At 49.6% G+C, this 26,708-nt stretch overlaps 2 protein-coding genes across 6 annotated transcripts in view; one reads left to right on the plus strand and one right to left on the minus strand.

Moving 5' to 3' along the window:
- Window positions 1-26,708, minus strand: part of DLGAP2 (DLG associated protein 2) — a 926,579-nt gene that overhangs the window by 686,994 nt on the left and 212,877 nt on the right. The gene's annotated exons all lie outside the window — the stretch shown is intronic.
- LOC134736497 (uncharacterized) lies at window positions 23,427-24,942 on the plus strand. The gene is made up of 2 exons (XM_063638214.1): window positions 23,427-24,575; window positions 24,622-24,942. The coding sequence occupies exons 1-2, from the start codon at window positions 24,252-24,254 to the stop codon at window positions 24,748-24,750; spliced, it is 453 nt and encodes a 150-aa protein (XP_063494284.1). The 5' UTR covers window positions 23,427-24,251; the 3' UTR covers window positions 24,751-24,942.

Raw genomic sequence — 26,708 nt, forward strand, 5'->3', positions numbered from 1 at the left:
CACTGAATTTGGATTATATCCATGGAAAGACATTTTGTTGCTGCATAAGCTTCAGCATCTAAACTTTAAAAGCCCGCACACCAAAACATCTACTTATAAATTTTCTTTAATAAAATCAGGCCACCTGACGTTCTCATTGCATAGTTTGTTTGTATAAGATTTCCATCAAGTGCGTCCTGTCCCATCATCAAATCTTTTCCTATAGATCCTGCTCCCATTCTAAATCCCACAACATGCCCTTTCCATTCCAATACCTTCGTTCAATAGTTGAAGACTTGGTTCAACTAAACTACTGAAACTCTGCTAAGCTTTAATATGCTAGATACAGAAAAATGCCCTAAATACAACACAGAAGCACGAATACTTCCATTTGCATGGCTTGCAAATGGGTCTTTCCCATAATTAACATCCCTGGGAAAAGTTTTTTTTTTGTAAGTTCTAGTTTAATTTCCAATAACTAATGGCATTACAATCACTGGAATGCCTGCAAAATACTATTCCAGAAAGATGGCTGAATGAGCAGCTTCCATCTCTCATCCCCACAGAAACAATGAAAAACAGAATCACCATATGACCCTGCAATTCCACTTGCAGGTCATTCCCGAGGGAGAGGACCAATGGAGGGGAAGAGTGGGACCTGCACACATATTCACGCGCCAGTGTCCACTGTTTACTATTCACAACAGCCAAAGGCAGAAATGGCCCAAATGCCCATCAGTAGATGAGTGGATCCACAAAACATGGCGGCGGGGGGCTGTCCACACAGTGGATTACTATTGAGGCATAGAAAGGAGTGCAGTTCTGACACAGGCCACAAATAAATGAATCTTGAAAACATCATGCTAACTGAAATAAGCCAGATAAACACTACAAATATTGTATAACTGCACTTTTGAGAAACACCTAGAATGGTCAGATTTATAGAAACAGAAAGAATGAATAGAGGCTGCCAGGGGCTGGGGGTGGGTTAGTGAGGGCTGCTGTTTAATGACACAGAGTTTCTACAGGGACGATGGAGTTTCAGAGGTGGACAGTGCTGAGGGTCACAAAGCACCAGGAACGTATTGTCTGTCACTGAACTGTACATTTAAAATGGCAAGTGTGGGAAATCCTATGTTTTTAATATACTTTTCCCACAATAAAAATATTTTTAAAATATTTTTCCCATATATAATTTCTTTCATAATGAGAAACTATACCAATTAGACACAGATTATTGCCAGCCTACACCTTGTTTTAAAATGTTCATTTCTGCTGGAATAAAACAAACACATCCGAATGACAAAGATTTTTGAAAGATTAATAAACCTAGACTGACAAGGGTAAGGCATTAGAGATACTGTCACTACTGACGGTCATTATATAAGACAGTCATTTGACTATTTCAACACTTACAAATTGCAACAATGTATGCCTCTGAAATAATGACAGAAGCACAAAGATGAACGCTGCTGCGCGCTTCGGCAAAACATGGACACAATCCCAATACACATCAGCACTGGCCTAATATCAGCATCTCTAGGCTGCTGCTTTGACATGTGACAGTTCTGAACATAATGGAGTCATGGGTGAAAAATACACTTTAAACCCAGCTTCCAAGACACAAAACGGCAGCCCTGCGTTTTCTATAGATCAACGAAGGACAACTTTTAACCTGAACTCCACACAGGGCCAATGGAATGCACCCTTGTGTTTCCCTGGCTCCTCTTCTAGGGTCATCCGTGGTGCCGTGGGTAAGACAGGAGGCCCTGGAGGGGCCTCTGGCTGTCCCACAAGCACTGACCCTGCCTTCAAAGGCCCACAGCTCTCGCCATTATCCATCCTATGCCAGGTCCAGTACTCTTTCCGAAGCCAGCTCAAGGCCCCATTCCCCATGTTACCAACTGACTCTGATTCTTTAAGCAAACCTCCTCTCCCACATCTTTGCAAATGGTCTGAGCTTTCCAACCAGATTGGGTGTTTGAAATTATAAGCTAGGACAACTGACAGGTGACATTTCTTCTGCCCTGACGTGTGTGTGTCTTGGAGCAATCAAGTAAGATAGCTCTGATGAACAGGAGGGGAGGTGTGAAATGTGAAAACAAAATTAAAACTCAATTTCATCCATTCTCTCGTGGAAATATATAAGAAATGAAGAAAGCAAGTTGCTGGACAACCACGATAATCCTGTTCCCACTTAAATGGCATTTAAACAGTGACACACGTGCAGTAAAGAATATGGAAAAGCATAAAATAAACCCTGAATCATGGTTAGACCTCAGGACAGATTGGAGAGGGCTTCCCTTGCCTAAGTAACTGTAATTCACAAGCATGGAAAATCTTTGGATATTTTTCCATCAGATGTATTAGATTTGTAAATGGAATGTGGGTATAGGAAAATGAAGGCAGGAGTCTAAAATATCAGCTTTCAGGGGTGTTTTCATGCCTAGGATGCCTGGCTCTGTGGCCCCTCCTGCTCTGGCCCTTCAGAAAACTCTGAGTGGTATCTGGGCTGTGGCCCCTGTCATGCCGGGAACCAGCGGGTGGACAGATGCTTCTCAGAGGTGAGAGGGTCCTGTCATTTGGCCTTCGCTGGCCACCCTAGCCTGCAGTGATCTCAGGCCACCCCCACACACTCACTGTGACCCTGTCAATACCGTACATCCACCAAATGACCATGAGCTTTCTGGAGCACACTGTGTTTTCCTAACAAGGCCTGGCCTTGCCAAGCAGCTTTTGAGCTCCTGGGAAGCACAGCTTGTGGGCTGCAAGTCTTCAGATGCTGTGCACAGTGGAAAAGTTTCCAATATCACATCCACCACTGCACAGGAAGTGAAGCCCGTGAGAAATAAACTCAAAAGAAATGCACCAGACGCACACACAAATTACGTACCTCAAGCTTGCTTTATACAATGTGCTTGGTACTAGTGTCAACATTTGGCCTGTGTTGGTAACCACCCTCAAAACAGCCCCATCAGGGAATTTAACTCCACCATCACCCCATCTTTCTGAGGAGGGGTATGAGGGAAGAGGGGTTAATAAGCTTCCCAAAGTCACAGGGCCGCAAAGGTAAAAGCCAAGACTCCAATCTGGGCGGTCTGGGCTGCTGTCTGTGTTCTTAGTACCAAGCAACACACGCCACTCAAGGCCACCACCCCTCGATATTCCCAGGAAAACTACAGATGAGAACAGAGAGCTGCAAATGGCAAGGGCACCACGTTTGTTCAACAAGGTAAGATATTGGGAATGTGTCCATTCTTCCCAAGCCGGAAGACTGCATCAATGCAATCCTATTTAAAATTCATGTAAGACTTTTTGAAGAAGTTGGGATAATAATTCCAAAGTTTATCTGGAACACTAAGTGAAAAAAGCCTTGACGTTTTGGGGAAAAAAGAGAAAAACGGAGCGCTGTCACTCCAAGTAGTAAATCCCTTGTATAATAATGTGTAACGTCCGTGTGCAGCAGCCCTGTAAGACAGACAAGCCAAGAAGGAAGCCCACCCAACCCGGGGCTCAGAAATGGGGGTTAAGGATCCTAACACAGAGCAGCACACAGAGAAGGTAGCATTTACTTCCAAAAACTGACACTGGGGCAGGCAGCAGTGGGGAGGAGGGAGGACGATGAATGGACACAAGATTCCACTGGGTGGAAACAGAGCGACGTGCCTGCTTCTGACATTGAGAGGCCTCGCTGAGCACTTGGAAAGCTGTAAGGAGGTTACTAAGAACAGAAAGGCATCACAGGTTTAACTACATAAACATATGTGAGGTGAAGAGGCAAATGTGCGCCCGGGAAGGTGGTTTCTGAGACAGGCTCGCAGTCTTCATGAAGCAAACTCAAACACAACATACACAGGTGAGCTTCCATGAGCATGAAGACCTGCCAGGTGATGATGCCTGGTGTCAACGGCAAACTTTCAAATTCTCATGGCCTCTCACAGATATCAATATTGGCCAAGCAGAGACAAATTGGTACAACAGGCACTGGCAGTTCTGTACTGAAAATGAAACTGTTCTGTGGAATGCTATTTGCTTGTCCTTTTAAAAATCTTCATTCTCATCTAGGCAGTTAGGGAACAACTGATGACCATTTGAAATCGAAAGACCATTAAAATTTTTCTAATTTACTTAAATATTAGACACAGCAAACTAACACCTATACATCTAAGGTGTTAAAAATAACAAGGAAATTTACATCGATGAACCTACCAGACCAGCCCTACCCAAGAAGACTCCTGGACATAACTCCCTGGCTATCTTCTTCCCTACCCAGGCTAACCAGTGTCATGCATTTTCAACTAATTAGTCCCTTGATTTTTATTATGGCTGTACCATATATGTAACCATAATCAATATATTGCTTATTTTCCAGGTTTTTAAACTTTATCTAAATCCAATCCTATTATACGTCTCCCTGTACGACCTGCTTTTTATTCTCCATGGGATGTTTCTAAGATTCACCCTTTCTGATGTATGAAGCTGCAGTTCATTTTTCACTGCTGTGTAATATTCAGTTACATTACAAATACAACACAGTTTATACATTCTCTAGTCAATAAACATTTATATGTGTTTCCAAATTTTAGTACTACAGATACTGATTCTGTGAACATTTTGAACACATCTCTTGGTCACTTGGATATGAGTTTCTCCTAGGGGCTGAAGGGAGGCGAGAGGGATGGAGAAATGTCAAAGGGTAATACAAATTTTCACTTACAGATGAACAGGTTCTGGGGTTCTATTGTACAACATGGTGATTATAGTTAATAATACTGTATTGTACACATAAAATGTGCTGAGAGTAGATCTCAAATTTTCTCACTACACAAAAAAGTGGTAACTTTAAAAATGCCACATTATGCACCTTAATGTGGCATTATGGTTGCCAAGCAGCTTTTGAGCTCCTGGGAAGCACAGCTTGTGGGCTGCAAGTCTTCAGATGCTGTGCACAGTGGAAAAGGTTCCAATATCACATCCACCACTGCACAGGAAGTGAAGCCCGTGAGAAATAAACTCAAAAGAAATGCACCAGACGCACACACAAATTACATATCTCAAGCTTGCAGCGTGGACAACTTTTTCCTGGGAGCCACTGACACTCTTTCAGGGGTTCAAGACGTCAAAACTACTTTCATAATAATGGGGAGGGTTGCCTAACAGTGCACATATAGGGGAGAGCTAACTGCTTGCTGCTGCCTCCAAAGAGGTCAACACAGCCAGTGCCAGTGGCACAAGTCCTCATGGCACCTTCCACAGCAAACACTTGCAGTTTAAAAAAAGTCTGTTTCACTAAAGAATATCCTTGATGAGGCATCAACCAAGATCAGTTTTATTAAATCTCAGCTCTTTTCAACCATCTGAGTGACTGACCAAATGGAAAGTCCCATAAAGCTCTTCTGCTGCACAGCAAATGATTGTCTCAAACGAAAGTACTCAATTTCAATGTGACAGTGTCAGCTCCACCAGGCACTTTCTTTCCTGCAACTCTGTTTTTATGTGAAAAAAGACTGATGGACAAACTACAGTCATTGAGATTTGGCAACATGGGAGACATTCTATTCTTTAAAAAGAATCAAAGAGACTATAACTTTTAGAAAAACAACTGAAAGTATTTGCTATCAGTGATCAAATTTAAGCTTCCAAGCAAAAATTAGAAATTTAGAAATTTAGGCCAGGCACAGTGGCTCACGCCTGTAATCCGAGCACTTTGGGAGGCTGAGGCTGGTGGATCACGAGGTCAGGAGTTCAAGACAAGCCTGACCAAGATGGTGAAACCTCGTCTCTACTAAAAATACAAAAATTAGCTGGGCGTGGTGACAAGCATCTGTAATCCCAGCTATTCGGGAGTCTGAGGCAGAGAACTGCTTGAACCTGGGAGGCGGAGGTTGCAGTGAGCCAAGATCGCACCACTGCACTCCAGCCTGGGCAACAGAGCGAAACTCCGTCTCAAAAAAAAGAAAAAAGAAGAAAAAGAAATGTAGAAATTTAGAATATCTGTATTCAACACCATGAGCAAGGAAGCTTTCCAAAACTTTAAATTTTCTGATGAAATTGGTAGTGATATTAATGAACGAGATTTTTCCATATTGTATAGGATCTGTCAGCATTTTGAAGACCTGCATAATTCAGTGAACCAATAATTTCCACATGACCAGTGCTTGATGCTATAATCTCACGTAGGAGCAAAAGAACCTTCCAAAGCATAAAACAGACCAACAGATTTCAACATAAGAATGACAAAATGTTTATCAATATGGCCTAACTCCATATTTGCATGAGAATGCATTTTCTTCATATACCTGAACCAAAATAACATGTCACATCAACGATGCAAACATGAGAATCCACACGATTCTAATATACCAGAAATTAGAGAAGTTTGAAAAAATAAGATAAAATAATGCCACTCATCAAAAATTTGGTAAGGTGTTTTTTGGACAAGAGGTGTTTTTTCAGATATACCTGCTTCTTTCATTAACATGAAATATGTTGATTATTTTTATTTTATTTTTATTTTTTTGAGATCGTGTCTTGCTCTGTCACCCAGGCTGGAGTACGGTGGCGTGATCTCAGCTCACTGCAGCTTCCACCTTCCTGGCTCAAATGATTCTCCTGCCTCAGCCTCATGAGTAGTTGGGATTATAAGTGCCCACCACTACACCCAGCTAATTTTTGTATTTTTAGTAGAGACGGGGTTTCACCATGTTGGCCAGGCTGGTCTTGAACTCATGACCTCAAATGATCGTTGGCCTCCCAAAGGATTATTTTTAAATGAAGCACTGAATTGAAATGTTCTCCATTTTAATTTCTAATGCAATAAACATCAAGAGACATAAACAGAAGCTCTGGGGAATTGTTGGCCCTTAGTAATAGCATGAAGAGGTCCTAAGCTCCGAAAGTTCAAAACCTGGGCTCTAGGATGTACTGGGAAATATGGGGTGACAGGGAGGCACATCCTTTCAGCTCTGCAAAATGGGTCGGATTATTTTACAAGGTGGTTCCATGCCCATGAGCTGGGCAGGAGGCCTGCACTCCTCCACACCTGGGGAGAAAATGGAACTAAAAAACTCAACCAAAAATGAGAGGTCAGTGCCACTGGAGGAGAACCCACTGGGAGAGGGCATTCCCAGGAGGGCAAGGACAAAGTCCAAATGGAGGAACCAGAGTCAGGATCAGCAAGAGCAAACGGCATGCCCACTCATCCCCTTACTCCTCAAGTTACTTTGCTTCCAAGTGGTTCCAATGAGTCTACCAGGACCTTGAAATGATTGTTTCTTAACAGTTGTGGGAAAAGGGGGTAAGATAAACATGCATTTGAGACTGCCTTTAGCCACTAAGGTCAGTAGTTACTCTCCTCCTTTAAAACTCATCTGATCTAGGAAATGCATGACGCCCCAGGTGAGGACCCGTCTGAATGACGATGCTCTAATGCCTGCAAGGAGCACCTGGACATGTCCCAGCACAGCATGCCACACAGTACACACCTTCTGAGTTATTAAAAATAGTGAGCATGAACTAGGACAAGCTTCGTGAATGCAATAATTATCAAGGGTACTAAAAGTGTGCTTTCCCTTTTAAAATACGTTTATCAGCCGGGTGCAGTGGCTCACGCCTGTAATCCCAGCGCTTTGGGAGGCCAAGGCGGGCAGATCACCTGAGGTCCGGAGTTCAAGACCAGCCTGGGCAACATGGCAAAACCCCATCTCTACTAAAAAAATAAAAATAAAAAAACAGCCAGGCGTGGTGGCAGGTGCCTGCAATCCTGGCTACTTGGGAGGCTGAGGCAGGAGAATCGCTTGAACTGGGAGGCAGAGGTTGCAGCCAGCCGACATCACACCACTGCACTCCAGCCAGGGCAACAGAATACATTTATCCAATGTGTGAAAAGACACAGAGTCACTGCAATAAGTAACAAAATATCAGAAACAAGGTAGACATCCTATAATTGAAGTAAATTACGGTATAGGCACACAATGGAATATTATAAATAATGTTTTGGAAAAATGAATATGGAAAGATATTTGCAATACAATGTTAAGTTAAAAAAATAGAATGTAGTATGCATATTCTTATGCTATTTACATGGTCTATGTGAAGAAAATATGAACAAAATAGGAATCCAAATAATCACAGTGATTATTGCTGGGCAGGATACAGGTGAGTTTTTCCTTGGCTTCACTCAATCATATAAGAAATATTCTAGGGCCAGGTGTGGTGGCTCACACCTCTAATCCCAGCACTTTGGGAGGTCGAGGCGGGTGGATCACAAGGTCAGGAGATCGAGACCAGCCTGGCCAATATGGTGAAACCCCATCTCTACTAAAAGAATACAAAAAAATTAGCCAGGCATGGTGGCACATGCCTGTAATCCCAGCTACTCGAGAGGCTCAGGCAGGAGAATTGCTTGAACCCCAGAGGCGGAGGTTGAAGTGAGCCGAGATCGTGCCACTACACTCAAGCCTGGGTGACAGAGCGAGAGTCCATCTCAAAAAAAAAAAAAAAAAAGAAAAGAAAAGGAAAAAAAGCAAATATTCTACAAATTTTTCTACAAGGAAAGGTGAGAAGTAATGGTCAGATGAACAGGCCAGGTTTAGATTTCGCTCTTACAATTTACCAACTGTGCTGTATTTTATCATCAAAGATGTTTTCTCACCTGTATACCAAATGTTCCTTCATAAACAGTGCTGCAAGTGACATGACGTGACCCGCAGGAAGCGCTCGGTAAGAGGCATTATTTTATGTATTATTTGAATAATTAAAAGGTTGAACAAAGGGATATTGAATGATTTTCTCTGGGAAGTGCTCTTTTGTAAACCTGCGTCCCTGTCAAATTGTATCACAATCATCAAATAAAGCAAAATGGGCCATGCTGTATTTCCTCGTGATTTTTGGTACCATGGTATCAAGCAGCTGCATCTTCAGATCACAAAATAAACTTCAGCCAGGCATGAGATTGAAAACCCAGCCCGATTCACTGTTTTGGACTCTCCTGCTCCAGGTGACTTCACTTGCAGTCCCTGAGTATTGAGCCCCGCGGCACCAAGGCAGGTGCTGCCGGGCAGGTAAGGCATCCTGAAGACCTGGGTCCCCTGGAGAAGCAAGACCGGACACATTGCAGCGATTTGTCCGAGTGTCTCTTTGTGTGTGTGCCTCGCTTTGAAAATGTACTAAAAGCTGTTGGGCCCAGATAAATATCTTCCACGACTCCCATTTCCTGTTAGCAGAAAATCAACGCTATTTTTATTCATCTGCCCCCAAGAGAAAAGCGCCGGTTCCATTAAACCAAAGGGTCACTGTGGGTGCCTGCGTTCTCTGGAGGGCCCGCGTGACCTGCCACCCAGGACGGCCCCCACAAAGGCCTCTTGACTCTACTCTCTGCCCGTTACTGACAGCAGAACGTCTGCCGTGTCCCTGAACTGACCTGAGGACAACCGGGGACACTGCAGAGTGGGTGGGAACGAGGACGTGTAGGAGAAAGAGGAGCTGTGGGAAAGAGAGTGACCCGCAATGAGGAAGCTGCAGCGGGGAGGCCCGTCCTGGGGAGCACACGCCCTTGCACGCGCCCACATGTGGGGTCCTGCCCGGCAGGCACTGGCCCGACTGTGCCTTCCTCTTGTTTTCTGCTTGAATGTTCGCATCTTCCCGAGTTTCAGCACCGGAAGCCCACGGCTCCTGTTGCAGACCCCTCCCTCCTCATCCTCTCTCCTGCATCCGCATTCACTCCTGGGCGGCCCCAGCCAATCCATGGCTCTAGACACTGTCTACAGCTGGGACTATTCAGCGTGTTGTCAGCCACGAACCCATCCTGAATCCCAGACTCACGTCCAACGGCCTGGCCCGCACCTGTGCCTGAACTAGGAAAAGTTCCTCCTTTTCCTGCCGACAAATGGCAATACGGCTTTCCACAGCACAGGCTGGACCCTTGATGCATCCCTGATCCCATCTTCTCCAAGAACCACACGTCCTTCCCACCCGCAAATCCCTTCAGCTGTATCTCCAAATACCCAACCTTTCCAGTGCCACGACCTCCAACCACCCCAGCATCCCCTCAAGATGGCGGCAGTCACCCCAACAGGACCTGCTCCCACCCCAGCATCCCCTCAAGATGGCAGCAGTGACGCCCACGGGCCCTGCTCCCACCATGCGTCCCCTCAAGATGGCGGCAGTCACGCCCACGGGCCCTGCTCCCACCATGCGTCCCCTCAAGATGGCGGCAGTCACGCCCACGGGCCCTGCTCCCACCATGGCGTCCCCCCGCCAAAATGGTGGCAGTCACACCCATGGGCCCTGCTCCCACCCCAGCACCAGCCCTGGCTCCCGAGTGGCTTCAGGCATAGCTCAGGCCAGGACGCGCCTCTGCTCCAAAGCATGAGGTGTTTCCCCAGTCACTCATGGCGAAGGGCAGTGTCCGGCAAGGCTGGCTCCCCACGACCTGAGCCCTGCTCACTCAGCCCCAGGGGCAGTGAGAAGGGTGGCCTGGGCTGCGCTGGAGCAGCAGGGAGACGTGGGGCCGGGCAGCGCCGCGGCATTTCCACACTGCAACCCCGGCCTGGCTGTGAGAACGCATCCTCGCCTTCCACGGCGCCTTGAGGAACCCACTGTCACCGCTTACTTCACCTCCATCCTCTGCACTCACGCCCCGTGGGGCTCAGGGAGCAGAGCGGAGGAGCCAACGTCCCCCCTGCTGTGACCCCGCCATCACCCAGCAGGCGCTTGGTGTGGTAGGAGAGATGGAGGCCGGGCCTGAGGAAGGAAGGCGAAGAAGCCTCCACCACAATGGCCGCGCTCCCATGGGACCCTGTCACCCGCCTCGCCCACTCCTCCTGCACCCGGGGCGGGGCTGAGCTCACGTCTTCCTTCCTCTTTCTCCCTTCCTCTGCACGGACCTCACGCCCGCAGGCGACATGCACGAGGAGCCAGGGCCGAGGCCGCTGGCATCACAGCACCCAAGAAACAGGGTCCTCCACACAGGGCCGTAGCGGGGAGCCTCTACCTATGCCCCAAATCAAAGTGAAAGATCTTCTCTCCCGGCCCAAGCTGTCCCACGGCCTGGGGTTCAGGACGCCCACAGCTGGGCAGCAGATAAGCCCGCACTGGCTGGCACAGGGTCAGTGGAACCATGGCGCACGCAGGCTGGCACGGGGTCCGGGGAGCCATGGCGCACACAGGCTGGCACGGGGTCGGGGGTAACCATGGTGCACACGCAGTGGGGCCATGGCGCACGCAGGCTGGCATGGGGTCGGGGGAGCCATGGCGCACACGCGGGCTGGCACAGGATCGGGGAGCCATGGCGCACGCGGGCTGGCATGGGGTCGGTGGAACCATGGCGCACACGGGCTGGCACGGGGTTGGTGGGGCCATGGCCCACACGAGCTGGCACGGGGTCGGGAGCCATGGCACATGCTGGCTGGCACAGGAGGGACCGGGGAGCCGGGTCCTCAAAGGTGACGGGTGGGAATGGAGAAGTCTCTTGGCGGAGCCCTTCCCGGAGTCGTCGACAGGGAGGGCCAGGACAGGATGGCCCGGCCAAGAGCAGACAGCGCCGCGGGCGGGGGAGGTGACCCGGCTGAGGCCAGCGGGGCCTGGGCCGGTTGGTGTGAGGCTGGCAGGCACACCGAGGGCCCCGGCAACCTGTGGGTTGGGATCGGCAACCTGCAGCCACCACAGGCTCCACAGGCCACATCTTACTGGAACACAGCCGCCACCATCTCTACCCCTTGTGTAAGGGCAGGGCTGAGCAGCGTGGACGTACAGGGCCTGTCGCAGCAAGTGGGAGGCCAGTGCAACATGAAAATCCTTCCCGCAAACTTATATCCTGTGTGAGGGAGCCCCTGCTGACAGGACCCCTCTGCTGACAGGACCCCCGCCACCGTCCCCAGGGCCCAAACCACCTGGGGCCCAGTCCCTGACAGGAACGAGCGTGGACCCCGGGAGATTCCTGGTAGAGGGTGTGGGGCAGCCCAGCAGGTGCAGCTCCCCAGGCTCCTGGGTCGTTCTTACAGTAAGAACAACTGTAAAGCATGACTCGGCTGCTGTGTTCAATTGAAAGACAGTCTTCCTGGCAGATGCAGGCGCACTGGGAGCCAGGGATGCCATCCCAGAGGGACCTAGAGAGTCTCTTTCTTGGGAGGTGCCTTCCGGGGAGCCTGAAGCCGTCCCAGCCCCAGGTGCAGCTGAGTGCAGTCACCGGTGTCCAGCAGGTGGTGCTGCTACCCGACGTCCCAGAGCCCTTGCCCTGTGTGCAACCCCGGCAGCAGGACAGGGCGGGCGGTGGCTTTCCCTCCTGCTTTATGCACAGACTGTGCCACCAGGGCTGCTGGCAGCCACCGTGCGGGACGGGGGAGCTGCCGTGCTGTTGCTATTTCTCTCTGTGCTTAATGGGGGTTCTTTTGTAATGAGAATGGCTCTGCAGTCCACAGAGTTCATTGAGAATTCTCAAGACCACTATTGGCACTCAGTCCTGACACTCAGAGTGATAACATGGGCTTTGCGGTGGCAGCCACCTAGACAGGTGTTACCTGTCTGCTGTTACCATGTAAAATTTCATTCAATCTAGAAACAAAAACAGAAAGAACCCCTATCTAGTCACTCTGTCATGCACACTATGTGACAACTAAAAACTAAGAAAGAGGCCAGGCATGGTGGCTCATGCCTGTAATCCCAGCACTTTGGAAGGCCAAGTCGGGCGGATCACGAGGTCAGGAGATTGACACCATCCTGGCTAATACGGTGAAACCCCGTCTCTACAAAAACTACAAAAAATTAGCCAGGCGTGGTGGCGGGCGCCTGTAGTCCCAGACACTCGGGAGGCTGAGGCAGAAGAATGGTGTGAACCCGGGAGATGGAGCTTGCAATGAGCCAAGATCAGACCACTGCATTCCAGCCTAGGCGACAGAGCTAGACTCCGACAAAAAAAAAAAAAAAAAAAAAAAAAAAACCCATAAGAAACAGCATTATTCTCACAGAAGCACCAAGTTATTCAGACAAATGCCAATACACATCCCAGGAGATCAGATGACAATCAATGTGTGACTCCCTGGGGAGGCAGGGGGTCACACTAAGGGTTTGCCCAAGCGCAGCTTCCCAGAGCCTTCCCGCAATCACAAGGACACACAAAAGGGGGTGCTGAGCACAGGAGGCTGCATCCCTGGAGGGCAAGTTTATGTCTATTCAGGAGCAAAGGAGTTCAACCCCCCAGAGACCATGCAGCAGAGTGGGGCACAGTCATCAACTAACTTCCTAAAAGGGCACAGGAGAAAATCAGTCTCATTACTTTCCAGAAACTTCCCATGTCTTCAAGGAAAAATGGGAACTTCAACACACATATTTCAGACAAAACAAAATTAATGGAGGCAAAGAGACACGGGGGGCGGGGAGGGAGAGGGAGCGAGAGAGGGAGGAGAGGGAGGGAGAGAGCAAAAGCAAGAAAAGGAATTAACTTGGAGAAAATTAGAAAATGTTCCCTGTAAATGTTCCCAACAAAGATGCTGCTAGAGAAATGACTCAATCTTCATTCCTTAAACTCATAAACCACAAGTAATGCTCAATAGGCTTTTTGGGGAAACAAACTCTTATACAAATGCACGTTAAGTGGTGGCATTTTTAGCTGTTCTCCAGGCTGAGTAAGAAGAGACAAAGATGGGGTGGGCAGGGAAATGGTGATCCCAGCTTGTCTGGGGCTCAGCCTCATTCTTCTTGAGTTCAGTATTTCTAACTGCTAGGAAACTAGGAAAATTTAAAGTCTAACAATAAACACAGAAATGCTACCCCTGTATTCAAGGTCAAACAACGTGTCAGTTTCAAAAGGGGTATAGAAACTCACTCTTTCTGCATAGGCCAATGACCTGATTCTGAAAATTGTTTCTGGTGACAGGCCAAGGAGAGATGAATAGATCCACTCCCGGGAGGGAGGATGCAGACAGGAATGCAGGGAAGGGGACCAGAAGCAGCCATCAGCTGCTGGTGCCTTGGATTTGAAACAATGCTCTTTTTATAAACCAGTCAGATAATGGAAAAATAAAAACAAAAGTCATGGTTCTTAGGGGTGTTTTGTGCACCGAATCCTCATTCTCCCCAATACAGGTTTCTGTCAAAGAATCCCTAAACTGAACAGAACAGAAATTGGAGTGGAAAGAACTTTGCTCTTGAATTAGTCACATCTAACACATAGATTGTGTTAAACACCCGGAAGTGACCAACTATCACTCCATAGATCACTAGGAAAATCGGTTACCACCCACCAGATCACCCACATGGATCAGTTATCACCCATCAGATCACCTGCAGGGATTGGCTGCCACTGACTGGATCACCTGCACAAATCAGTTACCACTCACTGGATCACCCACATCAATCAGCTACCACCCACCAAATCACCTGCAGGGATTGGCTGCCACTGAGTGGATCACATGCACAAATTGGTTACCAACCACTGGATCACCTGCAGGAATCATTACCACCTACTGGATCACCCATATCGACTGGTTACCACCCCCTGGATCACCCACATGGATCAGTTACCACCCACTGAGTCACCTGCAGGGATGTTACCACCCACTGAGTCAGCCACAGGGATCGACTGCCACCCACTGGATCACCCACATGGACTGGTTACCATCCACTGGATCACCCACATGATCAGTTATCACTCACTGGATCACCCACAGGGATCAATCACCACCCAATGGATTACCCACAGGGACTGGTTACCACCCACTGGATCACCTACAGAAATCAGTTGTCACCCACTGGATCATCCACAGGGATCAATTGCCACCCACTGGATCACCCACAGGGATTGGTTACCACACACTGGATCATCCACAGGGATTGGATATCACCCACAGGGATTGGTTACCACCCACTGGATCACCCACAGGGATTGGTTACCACCCACAGGGATTGGTAATCACCCACTGGATCACCCACAGGGACTGGTTACCATATCCACTGGATCACCCACCTGGACTGGTTACAATCCACTGGATCACCCACAGGGATCAGTTGTCAGCCACTGGATCACCCACAGGGATCAGTTGTCAGCCACTGGATCACCCACAGGGATCAGTTGTCACCCACTGGATCACTCACAGGGATCAATTACCACCCACTGGATCACCCACAGGGATCAGTTGTCAGCCACTGGATCACCCACGGGGATCAGTTGTCACCCACTGGATCACCCACAGGGATCAGGTGTCACCCACTGGATCACCCACGGGGATCAGTTGTCACCCACTGGATCACCCACAGGGATCAGGTGTCACCCACTGGATCACTCACAGGGATCAATTACCACCCACTGGATCACCCACAGGGACTGGTTACCACCCACTGAATCACCCACAGGGATGGGTTATCACCCACTGGATCACCCCACAGGGATCAGTTACCACCTAACAGATCAGCAACAAAATATTTTCTGAGCAACAGTCATACTACCTTCCTCATTAGGGCAAATTATATAATATAGTTAGATACCAAATGGTCTCTATGCCAAAACAAATCACAGATTTGTGAAAACAGAGCTGCGTTATGTTTGTAATCTCAAAACTAATCATCTGGAGGGAGATCTTGATGTCTTCACTATTGATCTTCAACACTGATAGATTCAAATCTTATCTGTGAGAGACTAAGGTTGACTTCCTGGAATTATGGATGAGAAATTTAAGCACTACTGTTCAGATACCTTCATTAACTTTTGACAATTTTCAATCTAATCAATAATGTTTCACTAAATAGTGCGTTAGATCAAAATTTACTACCAGCTCCTCCACATGATCTTCTACACAGCGGTTCTCACTGTGCTTGTGGCGGCATGGCCCCGTCATGACGTCCACATGCCAGCTCCTCTGCGTCATCTTGTACACAGAGGTTCTCGCTGTGCTTGTGGCGGGATGGCCCCGTCATGACATCCACACGCCAGAGTTCTACTTTTCCACAGAGCAGCCGCCCGACACGCGGGTGCCACACATGTGAAACGTGGCCAGTCAAAACCAAAGTGTTCCGTGCATAAAAATACACACTGGACTTCAAGCACTTCGCATTAAAAAATGTAAAATCTCGCCATACGATTTTTTTTTCCCACTGATGACACACTGTGCAGAAAGGCAAGCAGCAAGCCTCAGAATGCGATCCCTAGAAAGGCTGCCTGGAAAGTCGGCCATCCTGTGTCTGTCTGAGCACTCAACATTTCTCTACACTGTGTTCTGGTATACAATAGCCCCTAAAATTGTAAGAGTGCCTCACTGTGCCCAGACCCTCTGTATAAACAATGTGATGCCAGCTGAGCACCTGATTTTCTTCTGAAAGTCAGGAATTCAGATTGTGGTCAGTCACACAAGCTCGATATGCTCATGTGGCCAACCCACAATCCAACCCCGAACTCCCAGGCTCCAATGAGCAGCGCTGATAGACAGTGTTCCCCACACCCTTGCAACGCATCACTGGAGAGGCAAACACGTCCCATGTGACTCTCCTGTCTGAACTCCCAGGCTCCAATGAGCAGCGCTGATAGACAGTGTTCCCCACACCCTTGCAACGCATCACTGGAGAGGCAAACACGTCCCGTGTGACTCTCCTGCCTGAACTCCCAGGCTCCGATAAGCAGCGCTGATAGACAGCACTCCGCACACCGTTGCAACGCATCACTGGAGAGGCAAACACACCCCGTGTGACTCTCCTGGGAGGAAGTCTTGGGAGCCTGCACCGTCTTCCTCCAGACTCCAACCTGTGCACATTTTCCCTTTGTTGGCTTAGCTCTATGTCTTTTCACTGTAATGAATTCTACCTGTGAATAAAACCTCATGCTGAGCCCTGTGAATCCTAGCCAATCACCAAGCCTGTGGTTGGTCTTAGGGAACCCAGTGAAGTTGGTGTCAGAAGTGGGGTTCACTAACATGACTCTGCCTCACTGAAATACGATGAAAGCTTTCTTTGGGAAAATGAAGGATGAAGAGGTGAAGATGAGATGTTAGCTCCTGAGTCTTCCACAGCATGAAATGCAGCTGAGCTGCCAAATGCTGTGAAAGGCAACAGTCATCTATGGAGTTTAGAAATGATAGTCCAAGCCCAGGAGAGCTGGGTTGCTGGACCTGGGGACAGATTTTGGCTGTTCTGGCTGATGTGAGTGGGAAAAGTACATCCCAGGTGAGGACTTTGGTTTTCTGTTCTCTCCTCCAGGTGGGAGGAGAAAGACCCTAACATTTCTAAGGTGAGTGCTGAGTGTGCCAGAAATACTACAAGTGTGTGTTGCTCCCTCCCTGAAGTGGGAAGAATAAATGTGAGGTCAGGTTACACAGGCTGCCGCAGAGCTTTAGATAAACAGAAATGCTCAGGGCCGGGCCCAGTGGCTCATGCCTATAATCCCAGCACTTTGGAAGGCTGAAATAGGAGGATCACTTAAGCCCAGGATTTCGGGACCATCCTGGGCAAACATTGCAAGGCTCATCTCTACAAAAATTAGCTGGACATAGTGGCATGCACCTGTGGTCCCAGGGACTCGAGGCCAGGGGAGGAGAATCACTGGAGCCTAGAATTCGAGACCAGCCTGGACAACAGAGTGAGAGCCCATCTCTACAAAAAAGACCATTTTTTAAAGAGAGACAACAAAAACATTCCCACTGATGGTGCATCAGCCCCATGTGCTTCCCAGCCAGGACCTCCAGGCACCTGTAATGTCAGCTCTGTAAATGCTGAGTTTAATGCCAGAGGTTTCAGTAAACTTCCAATGAGGAAAAAAAGAAAGGGAGGATTTTGAAAAAAATGTATTTTGTGGCTACTGAATCAGAATATAGGACCTACACTGATGTAAAATATTATATGCTTGCAATTTCATAAATGCTAGAGAGCTCATCCCAATCAAAGAAAGCTGCACAAAGAATAATAACATCGAGAGGACACAGCTGCTTAGGACACGACGGCTTTTCGCTGTGGCTGGCAGATTGAAATGTACACTTCCTGAGAATTCGATCTCCAGAACGATGAGAGTTGCTGTTATTTTTTCCAATAGCGCCTGTGGAGAAAGGGGATCAGGGAGAGAGGCAATCTCCAGATGGAGACACTCTTCCATGGTTTTTAAAGGCACTTTCTAGTCAGTAATGAGCCCTCATGGCATCTAGAGTCTGATGGGTTTCCAGCCTGATGTGCGCATCTCGAGTGAGTAACACAGATCCTCGGCTGACAAAGCAAAAGGGCATGGGGAAGCCTTGCTTGGACCGAGCCTGGGACACGACCCCACTACATCTCACCTTGCCGCTGCCCAAGAAAAGCCACTGGCTTTTCCCAAAATCCTAGATACACAGATGCTAACTGCCCAAACTTCAGTCTATGCTAAAACCAGACAGCATCTGCTCTGTCTGTCTGGACACTAGCTGTGCCCAGCTGAGATCAGGTGACCAGTTCTACCCCACAAACAGGACTCAGACACAGGGACGGCAGCATCCCAGGAGCCCCCTGAGGGTCCCACACGAAAGCCCCCGGGAAAGGGCCTGCTCTCTGGTGGGGCTGACAGCACACTGCTGAGCTCTTACCGTGCTTCTGGTAAAAAGGCTAACTACGTGCGATTCCTGCAAAACCTGCAGGTGGGTGGGGGCATCCCTGAACTGTGACCCTGCTGCTCCCCTCTCCTGGCAGGTGGCACCCGCTGCCCGCTCTGGGGGACATCTCAGGGCTGGTGACTCCTGGGCTTAGCCTCCCGGGCAGCCTGACTGCCCCCTCCCCTCCTCCCGGAGCAGACACCTCAGTGAGGTAGGTGGACCACCACCAACAGCTCTTCCCAGAAAGGGGGTGATCTTTTCTCATTGGATAATGATCAGAACAAAAGCAGCTGCAGAAAACTATTTTAAATTTTTGTAAAACAAAACCCCAGCATCTGGAGACATGGGAGAAGAGGGAGAGCATCAATGAACTTTGGTTGTCCAAATTGTCCTGAAAACCTTTCCTTCCCCCTTCCCTCCAAAACATCCCAGGCTGCCCTCCCCAGCTGTTGCCAGAGTCCTGAATTCAAAGTGACCCAGAGCCTCTGACCACACGTCGTGGACACGGATGTAGTCAGCTCCTGTATGTTCCTCACAATACACTCACAGACGAGCTCCACACCCACATTTCAGATGAGGAATCCCGGCTAAGGAGGGATGAACCACCCACGGTTCCCTCTCTCTCTCTGTCCCTGTGCCTGGCTCCATCAACCTCACAGGACCGCCTCATGTCGCAGGCACTGATTTTCGTGCCTCTGCCCATCCCAGCCACCTGACCAGCTCAGAATGTCACCATTATTGTTCTCCCAATTTTAAAGGTGAAATGGAAACTCAGAGAACTTAAGTAAATGTCACAAGAGTCATCAAATACGTAGTAGAACTCAAGCCATAACCCGTGTCTTCAGGCCCCACGCCCCACGGTCCTTCCACGGCTCTGGGGATCTTTGTTCACATTCCAAGCACCCTACTGCACTCCACAGCAGCCAAAGACGCTTCCCACCTTAAAGACGGAGATTCCGGCTCCTTCTATTCCCGGATTCTCTCGTGGGCAGGTGGGGGCCTGGTGTGCACTCTCAGGAGCCCGTGCATGTTCACCCTGGGAAGGCCTCAGCCATCCCCTCACAGGACTGCAGCCTGGGGCCTCCAAGTGGGCACCCCAGCCCCTCTGTGTCTGCACCTCCCACTCCCAGGCAGGGGCTGTGATCCCGCTTTCTGCAGCCCTGCCTGTGGCTGCTCTGCTGCGTCTCCGGAGGTTGCCTGCAGAGGTTTCTGAACAGAAAGGATCGGCCTCCTTAGCACAGATGTCCTTTACCTCATACCTTGGTCTCATCCTCACACTATTCCTCGGGGCCTAAGGCAGAGGCCTGGGAGTTTCTGCCGTTTTCTCTCGCGTTCTCTGCCCTCTCCTTGGCCTCTGCGGCAATGACAGCCGAGACCTGGGCTCCCTCTGGCTCCCGTGGCTCCTGTGCTGAGACACACAGGGCTGCCACGTTGGCTGGCCATGCCCACGCCACCTCACAGCCAGGCCACAGCCCCCCACAAGCTGAGCTACACAGGGCTGCCATGCCGGCTGGTCACCCCCAGGTCACACTCTGGCTTCTGAGCAGGAGGCCAGTGTGGCCACCCAAGCCTCTTTCTTGCAGCCAGGAATAAGGAACCACTTCTGCAGGGAGCAGGGGAGGCCCTTGTAGGCTGGGTCTGGCCCAGATCCCTTCCCTACCCCGCCGTGTGCTCCACACAAACCGTGCATCCACTACAGCCTGCTCAGGGTCCAGGCCTGGTCTTTCTTCTTCACTTCTGCCCTCTCGAGAACTTGGATCCATCCTCAAACTCTCTATGGGCAACATAGTGAGACCTTGTCTCTACAAAAAAAATTTAAAAATCAGCCAGGCATGGTGGCGCATACCTGTAGTCCTAGCTACTCAGAGACGAAGGCAGGAGGATGGCTTAAGCCCGGGAGTTCAGGGCTGTAGTGAGCCTTCGAAGGGTCTCTGCCACCATTATACTCCAGCCTGGGCAACAGAGACAGACCCCGTCTCAATTTAAAAGGAAAACACGCTGAGTCTGACTTGTCACTGGGCTTTGTGGCCTTCCCAGGCTCGTGTAGGACCTGCAGCTCGCACTGCATGTTTGATGTGCTAAGTCAGGAAGTGCGGTGCCCCTCCTTCACAGTGCACGGCAGGGCCTCAGCAGATCTGTGTGGAAGGAGTGGTTGTCTGAGACACAAGGCCAGAGGGTCCCGATATGAGAGTAAGAACCGCTGAACTACCCTCAGCTCCAACTTGGATCAGCACTGCAGAAAGGCCGGGATGGACACCTCCTGTCTCCCCTACCCCAGGCACCTGTCACCTCCTCACAGAGTCACCAAAAGGCAGGACACTGAACTTGGAGGCATCCGTAGAGTCGGTCCCACTCTTTCACTTTCAGTAAGAGAAAAATGAGGCCTAGACAGGGAACACACACCTTAGGACACAGAGCACAGACGCAGACAACACCAGATTCCCCTGATAGTGGGAGATGGAGGAGAAGACCCTGTCCCATCCCAGCTCCACCTGGCACCTGGCGAGGCAGCTGGGCAAGATGAGGCCCCCGCCTTCCAAGGGTATTCTCTCCCGCATTTCCTCCGGCTCCTCCATCCCCAAGCAACTCCAGGGATCTGTGTGGAGAAAGATTGCTGTCTCTGATAAATGCACCCCACCATCCACAGAGCTGAGGGTCTCTCCACTGTGTTGTTTTCGGCTTTGAAAATCATGCGACATTCTAAAAAATTCCATTTACTGGCATCTCTTTAAAGAAGCCTCTCTCATAGTCATGAGGAAAAATAGGCTTCTTAAAAAAATTTTTTTGGAGAAAGCCAGTGACAATTAGATCCAATTTTAAAACAATAGAGATGATGAAAAACTTACAACGTCACTTTTGTTTTGATCTTAATGTGGTGAAATATGGGCATGTTTTTGAATCGATAAGAAACAGCGTGCCCATCATGGTGGTAATAACTACAGAGGACTCACAGCTGCCTCTCGGCCCGTGGTAAGCGCATCCTGTGTTGAGCACACACAGCAAGAACGATATGAAGTCTAACAAGCACTTCCTGGTCTATATGTGGACAGCTGCCCCACCTGATACACCAGAGATCCTTTCTAAATGATAGCATTTTCCCAGGACGACAGCAAGACAGGCAGCAGCCCGTCAGGCGAGCGAGGGAGGCTTGAGGAGCATCCTCAAGAGAAGGTCTTAAGAAGAGTGCCACAGCTGCAGGGTACCACATGTCGTAGATGTGCGGGGCCTTCACGCAGGAGGCCACCATGCCAAGACCTCTGTACACAGAGACAGGCCCCGCCACCAGCTCTGAGGCCTGAGGAAAGTTCACACGTAAGCCTAGGCCTTTAGAAAAGTCAGTATTGATCACCCATTGACGTCATGCGGTGAGTTTTGTGAAAATGGTCCACGGTGGCGAAACGATGGGACAGCACCTTCTCCTACACTGCTGGAAACACTCTCCTGGTCACCGCTTTATTTTATTCAAAAGTCGTGAAAAAGTTGACTAAATGATCTCTCTTACCCAACTTCCCAGGCATCTGCAGAGCATTCCCTTAAACAGTAGCTCCCTGCCACCTCCACGCTGTACCCTAAGTGCTCAACAGCAACCAAAAAACCAAAACAAAAAGAGAAGACCTTGCATTCAGCTTGCAACCAGGCTCCAGCTTCCAACCAGGCTCCAGCTCGGACCCATGGAGAGGCAGCTGCGCTTCCTTTCCTCCCTAGGCATTAGGTTCTTAAAAGACAAGCCACCATCTCCCAGGGGAGGCAATGCAATCAGAGGTCCCACTTAACAGCAAATGTCCCTCCCAAGTTTTACACACCCATCAGCTCCTGCACTTTGCATTTTCCAATGTGGAAGCATGTGTGGCCACCTTCGAATAGGGTCCCCTTAGGTTCCCTTCTCTTTCTTAATAGGAGCAGTCAAGGCTGCTTGCTCTGGCCCTCTGGGCTCTGCTGACTGGGCCACACAGACTCCTACAGAGTCTCATTCTCTTCAGAGACCCTCGTCATAAACCGACTGTGACTCAGCGATGCACGGTACACAGTGTTCTGTTCTACTCAGTCAGAACAAACCGGCAGCTCAACCCACATCGTGCTCCCCGAGCTAATTTCCAGCAGGCTGGAGACGGGTCCCACTGGGCAGGGTCCTCAGTCATTTTAATGAACTTCCTACTCTGACTCTTAGAATGTTCCCAGTTTCCTAGAAACAGTCATTGTTAAACGTCCCCACTCTTAGGCAGCTCTCCAATTTTCATTAAGCAAATATGAACAATAATCAATAGACATTTTAATAATAACCACATAAAAAGCACATAAATGCTCATACTTCCTGAAAAACACAAAGCCAACCCAGAGGTTTATGTGGAATTCCACCCAGTATCCAACAAACGGAAGCACTGTGCTTTGAGGGAAGCTCTGAAACTAGAGCAGGACGCACGGCTCTTGTGCTGCTGGGGTGTAGAGATCTTGTGAAGGACGCACACTTAGACATGACGGATGACAGAGCACAACTGAGGCACACCTGGCCCTGAAACATGGAATTCAGTGGAGGAGTCTGCAGATGCAACAGAGCCACACCACCCAAGAGAAATACAGTGTGAGCACATGTGCAATTTATGGTTTTACTAACTGTATTAAAACCGTAAGAAACAGGTGAGATTAATTTTAATATATTTTATTTAATCCAACATATGCAAAATATCACTTCCACATGCAATCAACATAAAAAAATTAATAAGCTACTTCACGTGTGTTTTCATACCAAGTCTTCAAAATCCGGCATGTAAAACGTTTTACATGGGCAGGCCCTCTGGACTCAGGAGCCGGGCATCCTGGGCTCACGACCGCATGTGGTTGGCAGCTGACACACGGATGGTACAGCGAGGACTCCCAAGCACAGCTTTGGGTCCAAGGCAAAGAGCATATCTCTGAGCCCTAGACCCACACCAGGAAGGAAGAGAGACACCCCCATGATGGAGTCGCTCAGAGACGGTGTTTCCAACACTCCCGAGGGGCAGCCGCCTCAGCGTCTCCTGCAGGAACGGCAGCAGGCCCTCTGCAAGCATGTGGGGTTTAACGGCCACTTACACAGCTCGCGGTACATGGGTCTGCCAGGCTGAGGTACCGTGCCCTTCCCAGTGCCAACAGAACCCGAGTAATATACGATCTTACAAATCACTCTCAGACGGTTTGGAAACGTTGAAGAGACAGAAAGGAGACTATGGGAACGCCGGATACTCTTTAGACTTTAAAGAGGCAGAGCTGGGGGAAAGTTCTATCTTTGGACAGCAAATCACTCTTTCCTTCTGTTGCTCTTACAGCCAGGAACACGTGTGCGTCTGATCTGTTCTTCTTCAGACAGAATAGCCTTGAACTGAAGAAAAGGTGGGTACTCTGGTTCCCTAAATGTTCCATCTCCCCGAGAGCAGACACGGGGCTGGGGTCCACCGCCTCACTGACCTCATGAGGACGAGCGAGGGTGAAGCAGGATGAGTCTCCGCATCTGCGCCCAGTGCCCGCTCTGCCTCCACCCTCCCCACCACAAGCCAGGAATAACCACGCCACACGCCTCGCAGGAGTGAGCACTCGCTTCCTGTCCGCCCCCTGGGATGCGCAGCTGACTCAGAGCCACCCCAAGTAGGGATGGGCAGAAACCAAGGCAAGAATCGAAGTGGCGGCCTGTTTCAAGCAGGTCCCACTCAATGGAGCTGGAAATAGATCGACTCCGACAGGCTGCCATTCCCGCTAAGTGGGATGAGAACAAAGAGCCAGGTGTCTGCACAGCAGGTTCTGCCCTCACCCTCCCCTCGTGCCCACGGCCAGGTGTCTCCACAGCAGGCTCTGCCCTCACCCTCCCCTCATGCCCATGGCCAGGTGTCTGCACAGCAGGTTCTGCCCTCACCCTCCCCTCGTGCCCACGGCCAGGTGTCTCCACAGCAGGCTCTGCCCTCACCCTCCCCTCATGCCCATGGCCAGGTGTCTGCACAGCAGGTTCTGTCCTCACCCTCCCCTCGTGCCCACGGCCAGGTGTCTCCACAGCAGGCTCTGCCCTCACCCTCCCCTCATGCCCATGGCCAGGTGTCCGCACAGCAGGCTCTGCCCTCACTGCCGGGCCCACGGCCAGGTGTCTCCACAGCAGGCTCTGCCCTCACCCTCCCCTCGTGCCCACGGCCAGGTGTCTCCACAGCAGGTTCTGTCCTCACCCTCCCCTCGTGCCCACAGCCAGGTGTCTCCACAGCAGGCTCTGCCCTGACCCTCCCCTCATGCCCACGACCAGGTGTCTCCACAGCAGGATCTGTCCTCACCCTCCCCTCGTGCCCACGGCCAGGTGTCTCCACAGCAGGCTCTGCCCTCACCCTCCCCTCATGCCCACGGCCAGGTGTCTCCACAGCAGGATCTGCCCTCACCCTCCCCTCGTGCCCACAGCCAGGTGTCTCCACAGCAGGTTCTGTCCTCACCCTCCCCTCGTGCCCACAGCCAGGTGTCTCCACAGCAGGCTCTGCCCTGACCCTCCCCTCATGCCCACGACCAGGTGTCTCCACAGCAGGATCTGTCCTCACCCTCCCCTCGTGCCCACGGCCAGGTGTCTCCACAGCAGGCTCTGCCCTCACCCTCCCCTCATGCCCACGGCCAAGTGTCTCCACAGCAGGATCTGCCCTCACCCTCCCCTCGTGCCCACGGCCAGGTGTCTCCACAGCAGGCTCTGCCGTCATCCTCCCCTCATGCCCACGGCCACGTGTCCGCACAGCAGGCTCTGCCGTCACCCCCGGGCCCATGGCCAGGGCCACCAGCTGTTCCAGGACAGAGGGCTCCCTAACCCACAGAAGGATCAGGGGTCAAGGAAGCAGCGGACGTGGCAAAGAGGATCTCACCCTAGAGAGACCTGAATTCCCATCACGACCCGACCGCCTCATAAGCCAAAGCTTCCTTGTCTGAAAGAAACAGACAACAGCTGCCACTGTGCAGGGCTCTGCAGGAACGGATGGGGACAGGAGCGGAAGGTACCCTTATAGACCAGTCCACAGGAGCTCCAGGAAATATTACTTCCTTCCCACATATCCTTACAGGAAAGAAGAAAAAACCCTAACCATATATTTCCAATATTCTTTATCTTTGCCCAAAGCAGTCTAAGAACCTACAAAAAGATCGAGGGGAAGGGGGGAAGTTATGTTTTGAATCAAGAATGCAAAATGCTGACTGATCTTTTTCAAACTGTTGGTTATCAATATTTCTTCATCTTAAGAAATTTTTTTAATTTTTCATTTTGAAATAATTTCAAACATATAGAAAAGTTGCAAAAGCAGTACAGGGAATTCCTACATACTCTTTACCCTGATTTCCCAAAACCTGACATTTTATGTTTACTATTCTTTCTCTGTCTTTCACGTAACTTTTTTTCAGAGCCACTTGACACTACATTGCAGGCATAATAGCCCTTCACATAATAAATGATTCATTGTGTGTTTACTAAAACCAATGGCGTTTTCATAATAATCACAGTACGATCAACAAAATCTTGAAATACTAGTATTTCACTGACAAACCTTATTCACATTTTGCCAATTGTTCCACTCCTGTGTTTTATAGGAAATGGAAAAAAAAACTCAGCACAAAACCACATGTTGCACTTGTCACATCTCTAGTTTTATTTAACCTGGAACCATTTATCAGTCTTTCTCCATCTCTCCTGAGAATTTTTCCCTTTAGAAATCATAAGAAGAAAAGAACTGGATCATGAGTCCCTCCTATGAATTATTCACAGTGTGTGAAAATCCAAAGGTTATGAACTTCAGAGAACATTTGGTAGCCTTTTCTATTTCAGAACACACGTGGCTGCTGGACTGCATGTGTGTTTATCGACTTTGCTCAGGAAAATGTCTAGAGGCCAAAGGTGAGAGGGAAAAGGTGAAAAGGAAAAGATTTGTTGACAAAAACATCAGACACTTGCTCTTCCTCCAAGATCCCAGCAAACTCACAGGAATGTCACAAGGTCTTAGAGTACATGTTTGTGCTGCAATACTTCCTAGAAGGGAATATTTCCACTGATAACAGAACATTCCTCAAATAAAAGAAAGATTACCAAATAAAACCTGCGAAAGGCAAACATTCCCCTGTTTCCTTCCAGCCATGGGGACCAAACATCCCCTTGGTTACTCCTCTTGAGAAGACAGAGGCCAAACGAATTCCAGCGAAAGGACTCAAAACTGCAGG

This window comes from Symphalangus syndactylus, chromosome 1 (genome assembly GCF_028878055.3).
Source record: "Symphalangus syndactylus isolate Jambi chromosome 1, NHGRI_mSymSyn1-v2.1_pri, whole genome shotgun sequence".
NCBI classification, from domain to species: Eukaryota; Metazoa; Chordata; class Mammalia; order Primates; family Hylobatidae; genus Symphalangus; species Symphalangus syndactylus.